The 21,588-nt window shown below is 34.7% G+C and overlaps 1 protein-coding gene across 2 annotated transcripts in view; it reads right to left on the bottom strand.

Annotated features, from left to right (window-relative positions):
- Positions 1-21,588, bottom strand: part of Prkdc (protein kinase, DNA-activated, catalytic subunit) — a 175,759-nt gene that overhangs the window by 129,165 nt on the left and 25,006 nt on the right. For both annotated transcript variants that reach the window (XM_071602379.1, XM_027932827.2), the window contains exons 16-27: positions 20,344-20,496; positions 18,699-18,814; positions 18,232-18,391; positions 16,870-16,956; positions 16,308-16,427; positions 15,719-15,878; positions 12,937-13,043; positions 10,837-10,927; positions 9,662-9,825; positions 8,795-8,947; positions 7,251-7,358; positions 4,562-4,788 (exon numbers count right to left, since the gene is read on the bottom strand). In XM_071602379.1, the coding sequence (XP_071458480.1) occupies positions 4,562-4,788; positions 7,251-7,358; positions 8,795-8,947; positions 9,662-9,825; positions 10,837-10,927; positions 12,937-13,043; positions 15,719-15,878; positions 16,308-16,427; positions 16,870-16,956; positions 18,232-18,391; positions 18,699-18,814; positions 20,344-20,496 (1,646 nt within the window). The remainder of the gene's footprint in view (positions 1-4,561; positions 4,789-7,250; positions 7,359-8,794; positions 8,948-9,661; positions 9,826-10,836; positions 10,928-12,936; positions 13,044-15,718; positions 15,879-16,307; positions 16,428-16,869; positions 16,957-18,231; positions 18,392-18,698; positions 18,815-20,343; positions 20,497-21,588) is intronic.

Raw genomic sequence — 21,588 nt, 5'->3', positions numbered from 1 at the left:
GAAGTGCTATGGGGTGAAGTTGGCCAAATTATATTGTCAGATTGTGTGCATGTAACAATAAATCCCATTAATATGTACAACTATAATTCACCAATAAAAAAATGTGTAAAGTAAAATAAAATAAACATTTGGTAAAATTCAAGAAAAATAAAAAGAATTAGGATTGAAGTTCAGTGGTAAAATGCCCCCAGCATCCCCTCGCCACAAAAAAGTATGCATTTAAGATCATAGAATGTAACATTTTTTCTACTTTCACTATCCAGCTACTGAGTGTCAATGAAATAAACCCCTTTTTTTTTTTTTTTTTGTACTACGGGGGATTGAACTCAGGGGCACTCAACCTCTGAGCCCCATCCCCAGCCCTATTTTGTATTTTATTTAGAGACAGGATCTCACTGAGTTGCTTAGCATCTTGCCATTGCTGAGGCTAGCTTTGAACTTGCGATTCTCCTACCTCAGCCTCCTTAGCCGCTGGGAATACAGGTGTGTACCATTGCACCCGGCAAGCAATTATTTTTAATTATGAGAAAAAATTTAAGTCAATACCAATAGTAAACTCTGAGCCTTTCACAAGTAGATCTAGTACATGCAAGTAATCAATTCAATCAACATCTGTGCACCATCTAACTTATACAGTCACACATAACTGACCACATATACAACAGTAGTCCTAGAGGATTACAATGATTAATGTCAGTACAGATGTCTTACACTGTGTACTTAGTGAATGTGTAAGTACACTCTACAATGTTCATAAAAATGACAAAATAATTTAAGGGCACATTTTTCAGAATGCACCCCTGCCATCAAGTGACATGTGACTGTAACAGATAGTAAACTTGGTGTCCTAAGTACCAAGGGCCAACACCTAGTTAGAGAGGTCAGATATCTCATGGGAAAATGTGTTCCTTAAAGACACAGGATAGTAAAAGATTAAATATAACACAATAACTGTCACGGGAGTTCACACAAAACTAAGAGTTGGAAGTTGCAGTGAAGCCTTCAGCCTCAGTCACTGCATTACCCCTTGGGATGGATGCGTTCGTGCAATAAGAAAAGCAGAGCAAAGCACAGACGAGGGTATGGGGCTTACAATGAGAAACGGAAACTGGTAGTCACACTGGCATGAATATAATAATTTAAAAAAAAAATTATTCCCAAGGGGGACAGGGCCTTTCAGAGTTACACAAGCCCCCTCATGCCCCAACATTTCAAATCCTTGAAGTAAAGGATGCTGCAAAAAAAAAAAAAAAAAAAAAAAACAGAACCAGTATGGATAAGAACATGGAGGCAAGCAGGAAAACAGAGAGTCAATCAGCAAAAGGTTCACTCGGAGGAATGATTTGTGAAAGAACTGTAAGTTGAACAGAAAAGGTCATACAAGGCCAAGGTAAGTATTAATAGTTTTTATATTAGGCGCCAGGAAAGCAGTTGATAGGTATTAGTAAAGAAATTATATGACAAAATAAGCTGCCCTCCAAAGGAGCATGAAACCAGTTCGTCAGAATGCAGAAAGGAAATATTAGTGCTTCAATTTATAGTATCCAACATGCAAGATATCAAACAGTTCTCTTTCATGCATTCTTTCTCAAATTAGCCACTTGAAATGTGGTCTAACAAATTAGAGTACACAAGAAAGACAATGATACAGGGTAAGGAAACAGAAGCCCAAACACAGGAAAGAAGTCAAGAAATAACCAAAAGATGGGGCTGGGTTTGTGGCTCAGCAGTAGAGTGCTCATCTAGCATGTGTGAGCACTGGGTTTGATCCTCAGCACCATATAAAAAGTCCCTCATAGTCACACAGAGCGAGCTCGACATAACACAAAACTGGCAATCAGGGACTGCAGAAAAGACATGCTGATAGCTGTCTCCAACAAGACATGGCTGAATGTATCCTTCCACCTGGACAGAATGCCCAGGCAAATCCAAGTTTTTCTCTGAGACTGGCTCATCATGACCATGTTCTGGGAAATTCTGTGTTCTGCCTAGATCAGCTGACAGTGCTCATTTAGCCACAGGAGTATTAAACTTTGACTTACTCCTGACAGACAAGGTGGGCATTCTGAGCTGAGAAGAGGAACTAAGGGATAGCCCATACCCTTGGATGATACTTCCCCCATACATCAGATTCTGGTCCACTTCATGGCCATCTCTGAAGAAACTTGCCTTCCAGGATTGACTATGGATCCTGCTGATCCAACTTGCTCTTATGATCTATAAGGAAGGATGAAGCCAGTCTCCATTCAATTTAGTCTCCCAGAACCCCTCAATAGGGAAATGATTCTCAGAATGGTGGCACATGCCTGTAACTCCAGTGGCTCAGGAGGCTGAGACAAGAGGATCACAGTTCAAAGCCAACCTCAGTAACTTGGTGAGATGCTGTCTCAGAATTAAAAAATATTTAATAAAAAGGGCTGGGGATATTGCTCTGTGATTCAGTGCCCCAAGGTTCAATCCCCAGAACAACAACAAAAAAAAAGTTAAAAGACTGCCTTTGTCTCACATAACTGTGCTTGCCCTCACCACTCACTTTTCAAAACACAAAAATATATTGTTTGGGGATAGGAGATAAATATAAAACTATGGAGAAAAGCAGGAAGAAAAGGAAAGCAGGAAGGAAGTAGCTTAAGTCAGGAGAATGATGGCCCTGGAAGGGCAAGAAGTTTTCCAGAATACTAGTAATGCCTTATTTCTCAATCTAGGGGGTATGTGACAACCTGTTTTACTATTATTATTCTATAAACTTTATACACTCTTGCTTTACGTACTCTTCTCTACAAATAGTTTTCACAATTTAAAAAGCTAAAAAAGAGGGGCTGGAGATATGGTTCAGTTGGTAGAGCACTTGCCTTGCATGCACAAGGCAACGGGTTCAATCCCCAGCACCACCACCACCACAACAAAAAGTTAAAAAAGAGCAGAGCACTGTGGTGCACCCCTGTAATCCCAGCAACCTGGGAGGCTGAGGCAGGAGGGTTACAAGTTCAAAGCCAGCCTCAGCAACTTAGCAAGATCCTGCCTCAAAATAAAAACTAAAAAGCTGGGCGCTCAGTGGTAGAGCACCCCTGGCCTGAATCCCCAGTACAAAAAAAAAAAAATGCTGAAAAATTAACATATGGCTCTAAGTGGCCAATTCTCATCACACATATAAATTCCCATCCATACATTCATCTGATATTGGTTTTTTGTTTTTGTTTTGTTTTCTAGGTACCAGGGATTGAACTTGGGCACTTGTCCACTGAGTCACACCCCCAGCCCTATTTTGTATTCTATTTAGAGACCAGGTCTCACTGAATTGCTCAGTGCCTCACTATTGCTGAGACTGGCTTTGAACTGGCAATCCTCCTGCCTCATCCTCCCAAGCCACTGGGGTTACAGGCATGTGCCACCACACCTGGCTCAGTCATCAGATATTTATCACTGATTCCCTCTTCTCTATGCCAGCTGTCACTTTCTGAGAGAAGTTATTCTGACCAAACAAGTTTAGATTCTCACTATAAGATTACTTAGTAATTATGAACTACTATGTAGCATCACTAATTTCAGTTGCAAGCTTTATATTTATTGCTGTGATTAATTAATTAGTATCTCTTTCTCTGACATGTAGCCCTCAAGAAGGGCTATATCATTATATCTAGGCATTTGGTACCATACCTGGCACATATTATTGCTATTATTCTTTTCTTTTCTTAAGGTAGAGTCTCATTATGTTGTCTAGGCTAGACTCAAAACTCCTGAGATCAAGTGATCTTTTTTATTTTGGCCTCCTGAGTAGCTGGGACTATAGATGCACACTGGTTCATAACATTCTAAACAAGTAATTAATATTCTTAATAAGTTACTGGTTCATAATATACTTAATAAGTGATGGAATCAATGAACAACCACCACTACCACCTTAGGTCAGTAATTATCTTTTTCTTGGACTTCTGAAAAAACCTCTTCATTGGTGTCACACTTAGACCCACTTTCCTTCCAACTACCAACAGATAATTTTAAGAAGAAATCTAACCGCACTGATCCCAGCTCCCAAAACGCCACAGATTTGCTGAAACAAGAGGTAGCTGGTACTTTCACCACAGCAGCCCAAACCCTACTCCCCAGCCTTGCTGTATTATCTCCCAAACCTTCAACACCACAGTCTGGGAAAAATCCAATGTCTGCATCAACTCAGATGCCATCCCATTTCTTACCTCTCCACCACATCCCTTTGACCTGGACACCCTGGCTTGTTCTCATTTATCCTTTACATCCTACCTTTGACATCTTTGCCTAACCTACGCTGACTGGACTGGATATGCCCCCCGTGGGCTCCAAAACTGCTGCAGTATTATGTTTGCATGTATTTCTTAGTAGTTTCTAAGCATCTTGAGTACAAACTGAATTTTAATTCATTTTTAAACCTTGGAACACAGCACAGCATCCAGCACATAATTACTTACTAAATACTTGATACATAAATACATGGACAGAAACACTAAGCCACTTTTCAAAAGTACCAGTACAAGTTTCAAGAGCAAATTTTATACCCTTCCTTGTACACATGTGTCTCACATACCTGAATTCCCTATAGATGTTATTAAAAGCCAGTGATGCTCCCAACCTCTTGAAAGCACTGGGGTGAAGTGCAAAGCTGTAAAGTCGCTTGAAAAGTGACTTGGTATTTACTGGACTCTTTTCTTGCTGCTGTGGTGTTGTTTGCTTAATGGACCATTTGAGGAATTCTCGAATACACTGACCACAAAAATCTCTTAAAGTACTGTCGATGGGGTCCACAATTCCATCCTGAAACAAAGACATATTTATTTTACTAATGTTATATCCATATAATGGCAGCCAAATACCCTTAGTCTGCCTTTGAGCATGACTAGAATGTTATGAAAATTATTTATAGCACAAGACAAGAAAAAATAAACACTAAGAGAAACAATCTGGTTTCCCTGAATCTAAATTCAAATGACAAGTTCCTTTTAACACAAGGAAAACATTATCTTTTACACTAAATAATAAATTGAAAATTCCATGTTGGGGCTGGGGATGTGGCTCAAGCGGTAGCGCGCTCGCCTGGCATGCGTGCGGCCCGGGTTCGATCCTCAGCACCACATACAAAGATGTTGTGTCCGCCGAGAACTAAAAAATAAGTATTAAAAAAAAAAAAAGAAAATTCCATGGAAAAGGGAGAAAATTCTGAGATAATTTGAATTTGTACCCCAAAAGCCTATGTTGAAAATAATCTCTAAACTCACATGTTAACAGTATTTGGAGTCAGGGTCTTTGGGAGGTAAACAGAATTGAAATTAGGTCATGAGGATGGACCCCCATGGTGGCACTCTCTCACCAGGTTTTGCCTTCCACATGCTACCATGCAGCAAGAAGGCTCTCATCATATATCAGCACCTTGATGTTGGATTTCCTGGCCTCCAGAACCATGAGTTATAGCCCATTCTCTATAAATTACCAAAGTCTGTGATGTTCAGTATAGCAACAGACAACAGACTAAGATAGTGCATGTGCTGATGTTAGGGAAGTGAAGATTCTTTCTAATAAAATAATGGCTCTCCTTCACTGAAGTGCTATGCTATAAAGTTCACATTTCTTCATTACCTTCTCTTTCAGCCATCTCATTTTACTTTATCATTATCTCACTAGATTTCTTTTGAAACCCCTTACTTCAGCTACCTTTAAGAATCAAAAGGGAAAAGGCAATAACTAAAATAGCTGCTTCAGAATTGAAACATAATAGAATAAACATATCCAGCCAGGTATGGCAACACATGCCCATAATCCCAGAGACTTAGGAAGCAGGGAAGGAGGCTAACAAGTTCAAGGCCAGCCTTGACAACTTAGTAAGACCTTGTCTCGAAACAAAATTAAAAGAGCTGGGGATGTAAGCACAGTGATAAAGCACCCCTGGGTTCAATCCCCAGTACCACAAAAAATATAAACAGGACTGGGATTGTGGCTCAGTGACAAAGCGCTTGTCTCACATATGTGAGGCACTGGGTTCAATCCTCAGCACCACATAAAAATAAACAAACAAAATAAAGATATTGTGCCCATGTATAATAAATTTTTTTAAATATAAACAAACCCAATCTGAATATAAGTAAACCACAAATTAAATTAATTGTATTTATTAGAAGCAGAATTCACTGGTAGACACTGCAAGGAATAATGTTACAGATATAATTACGGTCTGCTTCCTAATTAAAAATGTTCAACAACTAACTCTCTGTTGCCTATCACATGGCATACAATTAGGGTGACTCTAGGAGTGAAAGTAGTACTATTTGTAATTACACATAGGATATGTGGCTGCCCTACAGAATGATCTGCTCTTCTGTCCAACACCATTCTAGCCTCCCTTTTCACAATGCCCCTACACAATAAAAACATGAAAACAAATCCAAATCCTCACAAACTTAATACCTTCACTGCTTCTCTCTGGATGCTCTTGTCAATTTCCCTATTTTCCTGACTCATCTCAAACTTAAGAGAAAAATGGCACACAGATGTAAACTGGAGTCAATTTGCAAGAACAAAGAATTAAAGGATATATTTGAACAAATTCACTATGTGTTCAACTACAGCTTTGAATTCTAAAGTGTATAACAAAATAAAATGATACACTGAAATAATAGACAAAATCAAACAATAAAAATTATTACTGTATGTATTATAATAATATACATAGCATCAAAAGATACCATAGTCTAGCTGACCTCACTACTTTTGTCCTCAGCAAGCCACTGGTCAGATCCTAAGGATTCTACCTCTACCATGTCAGGAGAGTTCTATGTAAAAGATAAACTGCTATTAGTAGGACCCTTTAACAATTGAATCTGAATACAGGAAAATATTGAGAAAGCTCAAAAATTCCTTTTACTTTTAAACTAAGTATTATACTAAAAGTATTTTAAAAAGAGCTACCATACCTCCAATAAGTCAAAGAACATTTTTACTCCATACACATACACACACGCACCACACACACACCTTTAATGAGATAAAATTTGTTGAATTTACAATTGCCTTCCCAGAAAACAGAAGAAAAATGTGTGAAATATTATTTAGTTATAGATATTTAAAAGCATCACTTAAATAAATAAATATGGCATTGTGTCCACTAAAATGGCATTAGAAATCAAATACAACAAAAGATAAAAGGATCCAACTAGAGGCTACATTTTGGTATTAAATGTAACTAGACAACAGGAATAGCAAGAAAAGAATCAACCACTACTCACCAATATGGTTTCTAGTAAGGCGACAGTATCTTGACTTTCAAATTTCTTATTATTAGTGAACCAGTGAATCAGTTGCATAACAAGAGGCTCATAAAGTTGCTTTGTCACCTGAAAAAACAAGACTTTACTGGAGTTTTTTTCCTTTGTGTTAAAGTAAATTTAAACTGGAAATTGAACATTAAATGGCATTTACAGTAGGGCAAAATGAAGCAAAACTACTACTGTTATTTCATTAATTTCTTTTTCTAGTTCAATTCCATAATGAACTATTCTTCCTTACTTTCTAGAGTTCAGCAAAGAAAAATGTACCTCTAAATCTCATTGTTCCTCTAGTTAGGAGGGTAATTTAGGGTACACATTATTTATCTTCATTACTTTGATTTTAAATGTGTATACAAAGTATTCTAGATTAGATACAGATTATCATTAATCAACCACAAAGCAAATAATGAGTCTGTGGCTTCCCACATCATGAATGCCATCCCTGTGACAAAATGAAAGCCAGATCAGCGTCCTATACATACAGACTTTAAAGTCTATGCCATTGGGAGGAACAGAGTCAAAGAGGAGAGGCAGGTGCCTCTGCTTCTGTTGCCTACTCCAAATACTGAGGAACCACTCCCAGCAATAGGCATAGGAACCAGATCACCGTGATTTGACTATGAAACTCAGGTAGATAGTCTTTACTATATTAAGACAACATTAAATCAGGCCTAGCCTACCAAGATCAGCCAAAGACCTTTAGGCTTCTATGGAGAGAATAGCTACTTCTTAAACTATTTATATGGTAAATTTCAGTTTCAAAAATTCCACTTAATCATGATGATTTCATATATGTTGCAAAATTTTCCAATACATTTATAAGTGACTTCTGCATTTCACTTTATTTTTTATGTGTACACTCTGATAACAGGGTTATGCCAGCTTCATAAAATGAACTGAGATTTGTTTTTCTGCTTCATGACAGAAATGGAGGTTCTGTCCATGAAGTATCAAGAACAGGTCATTTCCCAACATTTCCAATCTGTTCCTTGACTCCTAGCCACTTTTTCACTTCCTGAAAGATGGAGTTCATCCATCCATGAGCAGGGTGACAGCTAATCCACTTTAGGATGCCTAGACTCTCAGTGACTATAACATTGGCTCCCCAACTCTGTAGCACAAAAGAGGTTGCTGGGACAACTTTTCAAAGTCCTATTCTCCATGTCACATCCATAACCAATCAAATCAGAATGTTTGGTAGATTCCCAGGTGATTATTCCAATGTGTAGCAAACCCTTTGACAACTGAAGGAGACCTTTTTTTTTTGTTCTGGGGAGTTAACCTAGAAGTGTGTAGCCACTGAACTGCATCCCCAGCTCTTTAACTTTTAAGACAGGGTCTCACTAAGTTGCCTAGGGCTTTACTAAGTTGCTGAGGCTGGCCTTGAACTTACAATCCTCCTGACTCGACCTCCCAAGTTGCTGGGATTACAGGGATGTACCACCATGCCTAACCACTTTTTTTTTTTCTTTTTAAGTTTTCTATTCAAATCATGCACTTACCTGATCTACATCACAAGCAAGGCGAAGCAGAACAGGAAAAGTATGTTTATATAGCTGGTACATGGGCGGAGAACCCTGATCACCTTCAGGCATCTGAGTGGCTTTTCCCAACATAAACATGACCATGCTATGTAACAGTTCACAAGCTGCCACCTAAATAGGCCAAGAGTTCAACAAAGCTTACATTATAATGCTCATAAGAATATTTTGAAGTATTTTTCAATTTAGCCCTTCAAGAAGAAAAACTTGTTGCACATAACTATCATTATCATGTAATGTAATTCAAATATAAATTAACTGGAAGTAGCACTTCTTAGATAAAATTAATGCTTCTGTTCACTTTGATCTTCATCTAAGAGCCAAGAATTGATATTTAAAAGCTTTAGACACTGGGACTAATACATTCACAAGAAATGTATTTTCCTTTATTTTTGCTTTTTCTTTAAAAAAAATTTTTTAAGAACTATATTTGAATAATGCCCCATTACAGAATTATAGACAATCACTTCATTTGTAAGCATATTTACAACTATCATGGTTAGCAAATATTTATTTATAACACTATATTAAAATTTCAGATGATTTGTTTTTAAGGTTGAAGGAATAATCAAACACCAAGTATAATTTTTAAATGCCCTTTGTACTGTATTTTCTATCATGAAGAATTTTTGGCATACTAATTTTCTGCCAGGTTATTATCTATTAAGATAATTTATGTTTAACTTTTATTTATCAATGATAAGTAAGCAATCAGAAAAATACAAAATTAATGATAATGGAATGGCTAAAATATATTTTCTTTTCCTACCCAATGTGTTTTCAAAGCAATAGATCCTAAGTAAGATATGAAATGAAAAATAAAAGTACTTTAGTTTGTCTGTCACTAGCTGAAAGAGCCAATTCTGTGACCCGGGGCAAGAATATATCCAAATAAATGACAGGCTTCATATCTCTGAACGGCACTGCAAAGCTGAGTCTCTTCTCTCTGTCCCACGCCACACACTTCTTCATCATTTCATCTGAAGTCGTGGCTGACAAAAAAGAAGAGTAGTTTTCCATTCAAAATCCTTCTTAAATCAGTTGTTCTACCTCTCATTGGCTCAATCGGAGTATTTGGTGGGGGCATTTGGCCATTGAGCCACATCTCCAGCCTTATTTTTTTGCATTTTATGTAGAGACAGAGTCTCACTAAGTAGCTTAGTGCCTCACTTTTGCTAAGGTGGGCTTTGAACTCATGATCTTCCTACCTCACCCTCCTGAGCCACTGGGATTATACATGTGTGCCACCATGCCAGGCTAATCAGGGTCTTTTTAAACTTTTAAACTAAACATTTATTCATCTTTCCTTTTTACTACTTCAGATATGTAATTAGAACATCTAAAAGTACTGACAACAGTATTTTTTAATTTAACTTAAGTAAAAATATTTTCAAACAAATTAACAATCTGGAATATTTAATATTCAAATTCAGTAAGAGTTACTTAGGGTATTTTGTGGAAAAAATGGTAAATGAAAAATATTTTTACTAAAAATTTCCTGCTTATTTCCAAGTACAGGTTCAAATTTCCTAAATAACCAAGCCACTAAGTTAAATACAGTAAGCCACTAGTGTATTTAATACCAAATTTCAAAAGTAAAAACAAATGAGTTTTTACTAATCAAAATTATTGTCATAAAAACAATCTAAAAGCATCCACGTATTAAGAATATTGAGTTTTTAAAAGTTTAAATTCCCCTAAAATAAAGTTTACCCATAGAAAACAATGCCAAATTAGATTGTTTCAAAATGGAAAAAAAATATATATGTGTGTGTGTAACAAATCAAGCTGGAACATTTGCTCTGTTAGTGTGTTGAATTATTCCAATGGCATGAGTATAATAAAAACATTTCATCAAGTGGTACATTATTCACTATAATCCTCCTTGAAAATACGTAAATCACACATAGGAATAAATATCAAAATATACTATGACACTATTGATCCCAACTGAAGCACAAATATATCTACACACATTAATTTATTTTGAAAGAAAACATTACCTGTTATAAGATTTTTGTTTATTTGTCCTCCGAGAGATCCAAGAATTTGTACTACTCTAATTCTTATTTCTTCTAAGGACAGTGTTTCATTCTACAAAATGAAAAATTGTATACATGTAATATCTGAGTTAAAATTAAAGAGAAGATGAAAATAAGGAAAAACTATTTTATCACCCTTCCTATTGCTAATTTTTTTTTTTTTTTTTGTAGTGCTGGGGATCAACCCCAGGTTCTTATATACCACAGAGCGATCGATGCCCCCAATCCTCTTACTGGTTAATTATATCCTACATGGTAGTGCTTTTAATTTTATCGCAAATTCATAAAAGTCATATTTCTTCCAACTATGAAGTTGGATATCTATTTCCTAGAGCAGGAGTTCCAGGCTTTTGGGGAGGACACTTTATGCTTTTTTTTTTTTTTTAATATTTTTTTAGTGATACATGAACACAATACCTTTATTTTGTTTATTTATTTTTATGTGATGCTGAGGATCGAACCCAGTGCCTCACATGTGTGAGGCAAGTGCTCTGCCACTGAGGCCCATCCCCAGCCCTCCTTTAATAAGCTCTTAAGAAATATCAGAAAACCCCAGAAAGGTTTTATTTATGTGGGTAATGCTCACTAATATTTATTACATTAGAAATTAAACTTAAATTCTTTAAATAGTTATTATTTTTAAAATACACTCATCAATACTTATTACATTAGATATTAAAACTTAAATTATTTAAAGTTATTATTTTTAAAATACACTCATTAATACTTATTACATTAGAAACTAAAACTTAAATTATTTAAATAATTATTTTTAAAATACTAAACACATTACAAGTGAATGAATGACATACTGTCAAGAAAAGTAACTCAATTTTCCAAACAAAAATCCTCAGAATGGGAGCCCTGTTTCACGTAAGTGCAGATCCCTTTTGGCACATTGTGAGATTCAGGATTTAGGCCTCACAGAATCACGTAGCTAGAAGAGGGAGGAGCATTTTAAGTCTTTTTTAACATAATTGTGGTTACAGTTCTTTGATATTACACCAAAAGTATACTATTGGTAGTTTTTTAAAGGTTTGTTATTGTAATGTGGAATTTGAAACCTTATCAATGAACTGGATTACATTAAAATCCTTGATTTGTTTTATATCTGAATAAATGTTTGTACTTGTGCATAATTTGGTAACTTCAAGTATTGCTCATCTGAATAAAATACTGATTCACTGGATTAGGCAAACTTTCCAGAATGTGCTTAGAGGCAAGTGCCAATAAAATGCTAAAAAGAACCACAACAGTGTTGCCCACTGTCATATCATGGTGCAAATGTCAACAGAAACAGCTTTGGCTTTGCACCCTGGAACCCAGGGATCCTCACTTAGAAAAAACTGTCCTAAGGAATAGGCATCCTAGGGAATAGGCATTGTGTACCTGTGAAAAAATCTTATTTGTAAAACTAAAGATATGCTCAAGTTATGTTATCCATCTTTGTTTATGTGAGATAAAATTATTTTAAAAATTCAGAAAATCATTTTTAGTTGCATGCAAGTCTTTCAATCAAAAGCTACCAAAAATAATAGAGTACAAAGCATTTATGCTAGGGTTTTTTACTTATCAATTTTCAACATTAAAAGTTTTTCAAGTTGTAATTTTCACTTCATACCAAAAATAGATACTTTCCCTAAACAAAGCTTTTACCATTTATATCATTTTTTCCTATCACATCATACAGCTCATCTCAAAAAAACTGGTCAAAAAATTATCATCAAAAAGCACAAAACTAGCATGAACTTGATAAAGTTGTATTTAAGAATGAATCAATCTTACATATCCATGGTATCAGTATTCCAATGTGCTTGTTGAAAATGAACCATGTTACTCTGCATTATCCACTAAACACATTTAAGGGTAGGGATGAGCAGGACAACAACATCAAGACAACAGCCAAATAATTAATACAGTTTATATTTTCATGCCAAACATATATTGAAACTACTTCTGTACTACACTTATTTATATGTAAAAACAACTAACATCTCAAATGAGGATTCTTTTCTAATCTCTGTATTATATAAGGTAAAGAAAATACAAAGGATATCTTACTGATGAAGTGTTCTTTGTCTTTTTCAAATGCTTTAACACAACTTTATTAAATCCTTTCTGGGCAGCTCGAGAAAGTGCTGACACTTCCCAGTTGTTCTTGGCCTCATCTAACAACAGTAAACAAAAATCAATTTTAAATTTGATGAATACTAAGGAGAATACACTCTACTACCAAACATATAAACATTAAAATCCTAATCTTAGTTATGATGAAAAAAACTAAGTTTCTAGAACATAAAGTCTTCACACTGGTTGTCTTGTTTTTAAGCACCACTGTCCATTAAAAGCATCATGGTTCCTTGAAGAAGTGCTGATTCTTAGACTGGAACAGACTCATCAGAAGATCCTGAATTACATCCTGCTGCTGAAGCCAGATCCCACACCTCATATACAAGCCAAATTTGTTACCATCTGACCATCAAAATCAACCCACTGAAAAAAATAAGAATCCATGAGTCCCAAGCGATATAGATAAATAAATAAAAGAGAAAAAAGTTAATTCTTACAGTAGAATATCAACTAGGATTGAAGGATTAGAGATGGTAGAAAAATACTCCTTTTTTTAATATTTATTTTTTAGCTTTAGGAGGACACAATATCTTTATTTTTTTATTTTTATGTGGTGCTGAGAATCGAACCCAGTGCCTCACACATGCCAGGTGAGCACGCTACTACTTGAGCCATGTTCCCAGCCCTGAAAAATACTCTTTTCTAACTATCACAATAATAAAGGAAGAACTATCAAGGAATACTAGAACAATTATAGTGAAAGTGTGATGAGGAACAAGAATATTTACAGTCCTAAAGTACACCTCTATAAACTACCTATTTTTAAAACAAATCATAAATAGAACATTTGAAAGTAAAATCAAAAATTCCTTGCCTGGACAAGGAATTCTTCAATGTGCATCATCAGTGTCTCATAAAACCGCCCCACAACCGTTCAAATCAAGACATTGGCACAGAGTAATGACAACTAAATACAATATAAATTCTACACTGGATTCTGGATCAAGAAAAATATAGTTATATAAGAAACTAATGGGCAAATGAAAATAACTACTATGGACTATATATTAGAAGAGTATGTACCCATATTTCCTGATTTTTTTATAAGAATAATGTAGTTATGTAAAAGGAAGTCCTCGCTCTTAAGAAGTACACAATGGGACACTGATGTGTAAAGATCCATGATGCCTGCAGCTTACAAAGAATTTACACACAAAAAAGTCCTGTATAAATATATACACCCACACAAAATCACACATGATATAGAAAGTAAAGGCAAATGGTACAAAATCTTAATAACTGGCTTAGTAAGTGAGGAATCCAGGTGAAGTATACAGTAGTTCTTTTTACTATTCATGCAACTGTTCTGGAAATTTGATGTATCGAGTACAAAGTTACTAAAAATAGTGGTTGCCCTGAACATGATGTTCTTTTTTGCTTACTCTGCTTCTATCATCATATGGTCTAGAATACACATATCTATCAATAGACAGATCCTTTGAAACAATCACAGCAACTTCCTTCATTAATCTAAAACATAAGTCTTTTCAAAAACTTAATTAACAGAATCAAATGCAAAACAAAAAATAAAAATACTACAAAGATTTTTGCTATTTCGTATATTCTAAGTGTATGAATTTTTGTCAACTACTCAAATAGCAGTACACCTTATATAATATGCATTTTAAAAGCCTAAACTATAGAGATTAACTACTATGAAATTTTTTCATCCCTAAAACAAGATTCACAATCACTTATATAAAAATCTTCCAAAATTTGAACTTTTTTCAAGAATTCTGAACATACATTCAGAATGTTTCAACTAGATACAGTAAAATCTGTCAGATAACTTCTATTTAATGTTTCCAAGACAATAACATTTAATAACAAAACAATGATTTACATAGGTAAAACTTCACAAATAAAACATTTCATTTCCACTTTTAATATAGTGAAATTTAAAATTCTAAAATTCTTACTAATACTTCAGTCTTTCTCCCAACTGAATCTTTCTTTTTGCTTGCACTTGGTAATATTCCTTTTCATTCTCATTTAAGTAAATCCAGCCTTTTGACTGTTAGTACTACATTCCCTGATTAGTAATATTTTTTTGCCTGGTCAGATGATTTTTTCTTTAAAAATCTTTTCCTAAACCTATTTCTTCTCCATTGACCTTTTTTTTTTCCCCCAATTCTTAGCTTATATTTTAAAAATGAATAAAAATCCAACAAAAACACAAAATCACTATTTCCTTTCTTTTTTTTTTCTCCTTTCTTTTTTGGAAGTACTGGGGATCAAACTCAGGCCCTCATACATGAAAGGTAAGTGCTCTACTATTGAGCTACATTATTAGCCCTTTCAATGTTATTTTGAGACAGGGTCCCGCTAAATTGCTGACACTGGTCTTGAACTTGCAATTCTCCTGTCTCAGCCCACCAAGCCCACTGGAATTACAGGTGTGTGCAACCATGCCTGGCTTCTGATATTTTTAATTCTTGTCTGATTTATTCAAAAATTCTTTGCAAGGTAGTATATTAGGAATTACAAAGAGTTTCTATCCCTGAAGATTTTATAAATCTTAGTAAGATATAAACAAATAAAACGAAAAATATTTTAATAACTTGATTACATTTCCTATTGTTGCAATTATATTGAGATAACTAGGGAATAAAAACAAACATATAATGAAAACACTGGGTTCAAATTTTAAGTTTCAAAAAATATGAACAGTCCTATTAATCATGATGCATATTTCAATTTTTTTAAACCTTACCTGATAAAGTGGAAGTCTTCAGGTATCCATCAAGGCAGGGGAGAATATTTTTGTAATAAGGCTGAATTACATGCTTGTCGATATAAATTGACCATTCTTCAAGAGCATTCAGACCTACTTCTGCCAGCGGGGGATAGCTTAAACCCAGCTTGAATGCCATCTATGTCAATCCAAACATGATAAAGAGAAAAATGGTGAATTTGAGATTTAAAGAAAAAAAAAAAACCACCAGTTAATTGTGGTTTCTGTGTAATACACCATTATTCTATCACAGGAGCCCAGACATTGCTGGAGGTATGTGGGTACAGTCCAGGTCACCACAAGGAAAACAAATAGCACCAGTCCACAAGACTGGTGGTTTACTACGGACTTCCAACATATGCAAGGTGTAATTCTCACATTTGCCTGCAAGGGAAGCTCAGAGAGGCCATGTCAGGTTTCCTGAGCACCAAAGCTGGGAAGTGGCAGAGGCTAAGCCATTCATGCAGCCTGCATATGTGATTCTGCATGGAGATCCTTGGTATCTCCATGCTCTTTAGGAAAAATAATAGCAATGAAGATGTGGGTCTGCTCAAAAAAATTCATCTACCTGCAATGCAGGGACGTAGGCTCTAAAGTCAAGTTCAATGATGTCATGTGGCAGAGACAGAACAAAGGTCAAACAGGAGGCCAAAAGTTCATCTTTGTACTGTTTCATTTTAACTGATACCTTAATGAGAAATAAGACAATAGTAAATATCTGAAGAGAGACTGCAATTTGAAAATCAATTTTAAAACTTTTAGTCTATTTTCAAATACAAAGAATGAGCACATAGACTTTATTTGACATGACCATGTTCACTTACAAACTAACCACTGATCTCCAAGATAATTTGTTGAAGGGCCTAATGCCCCTCTATATGAAAAAATTAAGAAATATATTTTGATTTTGAGTTGTCATCACTCAGTTGAATTATTTTAAGGGAATTCAAGGTACTTTTGAAACACAATGATTTGCTGTGTTAGTTTTTTAAAGACCTTAACTTCCAATCTGAATTTAGCAAACCAGTTTTTTAAAAAAATTATGTCACTTATGATCACTAGGATTTTTTCACTACACATTCATTTAAAAATAACCTATAAAACACTAAGATAAATCACTTAAAAATTACCTCTTTACCAAATTTTGCAAATAAAGCAAAGCAAGAATACTTTTCTGGGTCCTCAGGAGAGCATTTCAGACTCTTTGGACTAACTCCCTGTCAAATAAAATATCAAATTAGTACACTAAGCAAGAATTAGGAAATATTATATTCTAATCCAGCAGTTCCCAACCTTTCTCCAGAGGGCTAAACTCATTCCACTTTACCAAAATCCAGTGTGGAAAAAAAAAAGAGACTCAGCTATAAGAGCATTTCCAGGCAGAGGCCAATAAGAAATAGAACAGGAAGAGGGAAGCTGAACTAAGTCCATTTCCCTTTCCATCTTCCAGTAAGATATCTGTGTTCTGGGAGACCTGCTTCTCCTGAAATTACACAAGCAGAGTACTTGTGTGACAAAATGGAGCCTCATGGATGCTATCACAGTCATTCTCAAAACTCAGAAGGCACCAAAATATCTGGATGAATTGCTGCACAAATCACTCAGGCTTGCCCCCAGAGTTTCTGATTAGCTAAGTATGGAGACAGCCCACAACTTACAAATAATGACTGCAATTCAAAAATTCCTAGGAATCTTGAATAAATTAGCCAGGTGGTTAAAAATCAAAGCAGAAAATGCCACTAACTTTTCAAAGACAGTCATCCAACTGACACTCAAATATCAACTTTTAAAAATATATAATAAGGGCTGGGATTGTGGCTCAGGGGTAGAGCGGCGCTTGCCTAGCACGAGTGGGACCCAGGTTTGATTCTCAGCACCACATAAAAATAAAGGCATTGTGTTGTGTCCATCTACCAAAAAAAAAAAAAGATTCTCTCTCTTAAAAAAAAAAAAAAAAAAAAAAATATATATATATATATATATATATATATATATAAAATAAAAGGGGATGGGGACACAGATCAGTTGGTAGAATGTTTGCCTCGCATGCACAAGGCCCTGGGTTCAATCACCAGCACTCCCCAAAAAAATGAAAATAAAAATATATAATAAAGCCAGACGTGATGGCGCACACCTATAATCCCAGCGACTAGGGAAACTGAGGCAGGAGGTCACAAATTCAAGGCCAGCCTTGGCAAGTTAATAAGACTTTATCTCAAAATAAAAATATTTTTTAAAAAAGGTTGTAGCTCAGTGGTAGAGCATTCTTGAGTTCAATCCCCAGTATCACAAAAACAAAAAAATATATATACATGCAAATATACATATATATATACACACACACACATATACATATAATTAGTAGACTTTAAAACTGCATATGCCATAATCAAATATATTTCATAATGCATCATATACACTCATTTTTTTCCAAAGGGGGAAAAAAAAGAATGAAAACAACAAGACTAAACCATATTTTCCAAAATTCTTACCTCGAAATATTTTATTTTCTTGGCATTTCTCACTGCAATAGAAAGCAATTTGTAGAAACCACTGATGAGTGGCAACCGTGTAGACTGCAAAATTAACTTATATGCAAATGAATACATCCAAGGTTCAAAAAATCCTACTTGTTTCTCAGGGAGAATCTCTCTGTAAAAACAAATTAAATGTTTAAGGTAGAAATTTTTATCCTACTAATTTTTATTTATCTTTAAAAATACATGGGTTATAAAAATTATAATTCTATTGTATAACATTTTAAGTAAATTCTTTTTTAATCTACCTTTAGATTTTTTAAAAGGCTCATTTAGATATATTTTAAAGGTCTATACATAAATGATTTTAGATTTAAATCCTTATACTATTTTATTTCTTATATTTATTTAAGGGTATTTCCTCTATTATACCCAATTACTAATAATTTTCAGTCTTAAATAATTAAAATTTTACAAAGTACCTGCAAAATTCCACCAGGTTAATGAAAGCTGAAAAATCTTTAGGTTTAGCAGGATGTAAGTTAGCAGCTGGATCTGAAGTCGGGATCACCCAAACACCAGTAGCCTCATTTCCATCCTTAAAAATTAATTGTACCAAACACTGTACTATTCGATCACATATTATTCAACAAATAACTTTTCAATCTTCTTGTCCTAGACCTGATGCTATGAGGAAAGAATGAAAACGTGATAAAGGCAGAGACAGGTTCTTAAGAGCCTGCGTCTGGGAGGAACAACAGGACTTGAAGCAACAGAAAAACCAAAGAAATCATGAAGTGATGAAAAGAATGGGAGAAATAAAACAAGGGTCTGATTTCTTCAAGAAGCCAGCAGTGATACTTGGACAGAGGCAGAACTGTAAAAGGTTAAGAAGGATCAATGATAACTTGGAGGTTTCCAACTGGGAAAAAAAGAATAATGAACAGTAATAAGACAACGAAAAATGTAATTTTGGGGGAGTACATGAAGTTTAATTTTAAACATATTATGTTTGTGTTACCAAATCTATGTTATCAAATACAATTTGTATATTCAAATTCTAATATTAAACAACAGGTTATAAACACAGAGACAGAACCTACAAAGGACTGGAGACCAGCTATGACAGAGGTGACAGGGGACCTGCTGGCACAGGCAAAAAGGGTGGACCACAGAGAAAGAGAAGCCAGTGAAGACTTCTGAATGAAGATGAACAAGTGTTTGTATGTTGGATGACACAGTTCCAGGAAATATCCTTTCAGAGAGTTTTTTTGTTTTGTTTTGTTTTGGTTTGTTTTTTTTTTTAATGAAATTATCTTAAACAAGCATACAATACATAAAATAATTCAACTCACACTGGTTTCTATCACCCAGCATAAAAAAACTGCACATTACAAGTATAATACAGCCAATGTGGCAATGGCCTTATAACGCTTCCATTTTTTCCCCTTTGCATATTCTCTCCACTATCCCATCATCTCTTATGTACCTTCACAAGTGCAGTGGAATTACATACACGTGAACTCTAACAAGCACAAATGCGCCTAAAATTATCACTACGATCAAAAGCAAACTAAAAGTTTTCCAACGAAACCTCTAACCCTTTCACACTAGTCTCAGTCTTGTGGTTTGCTGTCTCTACAGACACCTCAGAAAAGAGCAGGGCAGCTCCACGCTAGCAACTTCAAGCAAAGATTTACCTATTATCCAGGCTACAAACCCTGGGTATGTTCAGTCTATTACCTGCATTCTAATATCTCAAGAGCAAATTTGATATTTTCTGCCCCAGTTTGGAGTGTTCTTAACAAAAAACAAGGAACCCCACGCTTCCCTTTCCTACTGTAAAAAGTCTCATCTATCAAAGTGAGAAATAAACCCAACAAATTAAAAAAAAAAAAAAAGTTTTAACATATTAAACATAGAAATTGCTTTTTGAATAATCCACTGATAACATTTTGTGTACAACAAGTCTATATCCAACAGAAAAGCATCAATGGCATATAGTAATCCCACCCAATGAAATCAATTTGCTTCAACCCCCTAAAGATGTGCTATTATTCCCTGAATATTTACATGCAAAGAAAGTTACTATAAAATGATGCAATATTATTGACAAAAAATTCTAACCTCTTGTTCTCCAAAAGTCTGTTTTTCTAGTGTAAGATCCAATTTCTCCACAATCTTCAAAATGGATTTTACAAATTCATCATAGAGTAAATGATTCAGACTTTGAAAGGAAGAATTCACAAAGAGAAATGTCTCGTCTGCTAAAATAAAATCCTTTAAATAAAGGAAAAAAACTTCAAAATTTTGTACAAAGAAATATTTAGGATGAGTATTTATAAGCATTAAGATATTTTTTAAAAAGATACATACACAGGTTCTTGTATTTTTAGGTATCATGGAACCAGTGATATGTAAACTGAGGCAAATTTACCTGATGTTTTCAAGCTTCAAAAACCTTTCGAAATCATTATTACAGCATCATTTCAGTCAGATAATACAACTTATATAGTCATGTACCAAATACTTTGTACATAGCAGTGAATGAGAAGATTTAGACAAAGCCCTGTCAAAACATTACTCTAACAATTTGTGTGCAAATGTCCATAAACACACAAATGTAAGAAACATATACACTATTTGTTTGTGTACATACACATATATGTACACATGTGTAAACACATACATGCATAATAGGCAAATATATACCCAGCCTCACAATAAACTGGAAAGTATAATCTACCATTTCTTTAAAAGTGAAGCTATTGTATCATTCCAAAATTATAGTCTTAATTTCTCTGCCTATTCTCACACATTCTATGGGATTTAACTTCCAAATATAGGGATATCTAACATTACATACAATAAATATTTTGGATAAAATTAATAACTGCTATACTATTTTAACTCAATAAAAAAAGTGAAAAAAACCTAAGATTTTTTGACAAGATAGAAATTATCTATTGACAAAAAGTTGCATGCCCTAGGTATCAACGCTTTGTCAATGGATATATTAAAACATTAGGCAACCAAACCTAATGTAGAAACTGAAGAAATATCTACCAGAATAATAGTAGGCAGGAGGTATTATTCTAATATAATTAATGTAAATAGTAACTATGCACTAATCACCTTCACACCTATTCAACCAATTGGATTTAATTTATCTTTATCTTAAGCAGACAAAGAGGGCTGGAGGTATAGTTCAACAGTAGATTGTGTGTTTAGCATGCATGAGACCCTGGGTTCAATCTCTAGCACCCAAAAAAAAAGTGGCAAGGGGTGAGATAGTTCTCTGGTGATAATACTGTTATACTTTTTGTTTCCTAAGACACTGGACCTGATGAAAATAATAATTTACTACCAATT

This window comes from Marmota flaviventris, chromosome 15, assembly GCF_047511675.1.
Source record: "Marmota flaviventris isolate mMarFla1 chromosome 15, mMarFla1.hap1, whole genome shotgun sequence".
NCBI lineage: Eukaryota > Metazoa > Chordata > Mammalia > Rodentia > Sciuridae > Marmota > Marmota flaviventris.
Note: the sequence above shows the minus strand (reverse complement) of the source record. Positions and strands in the feature narration are given on the sequence as shown.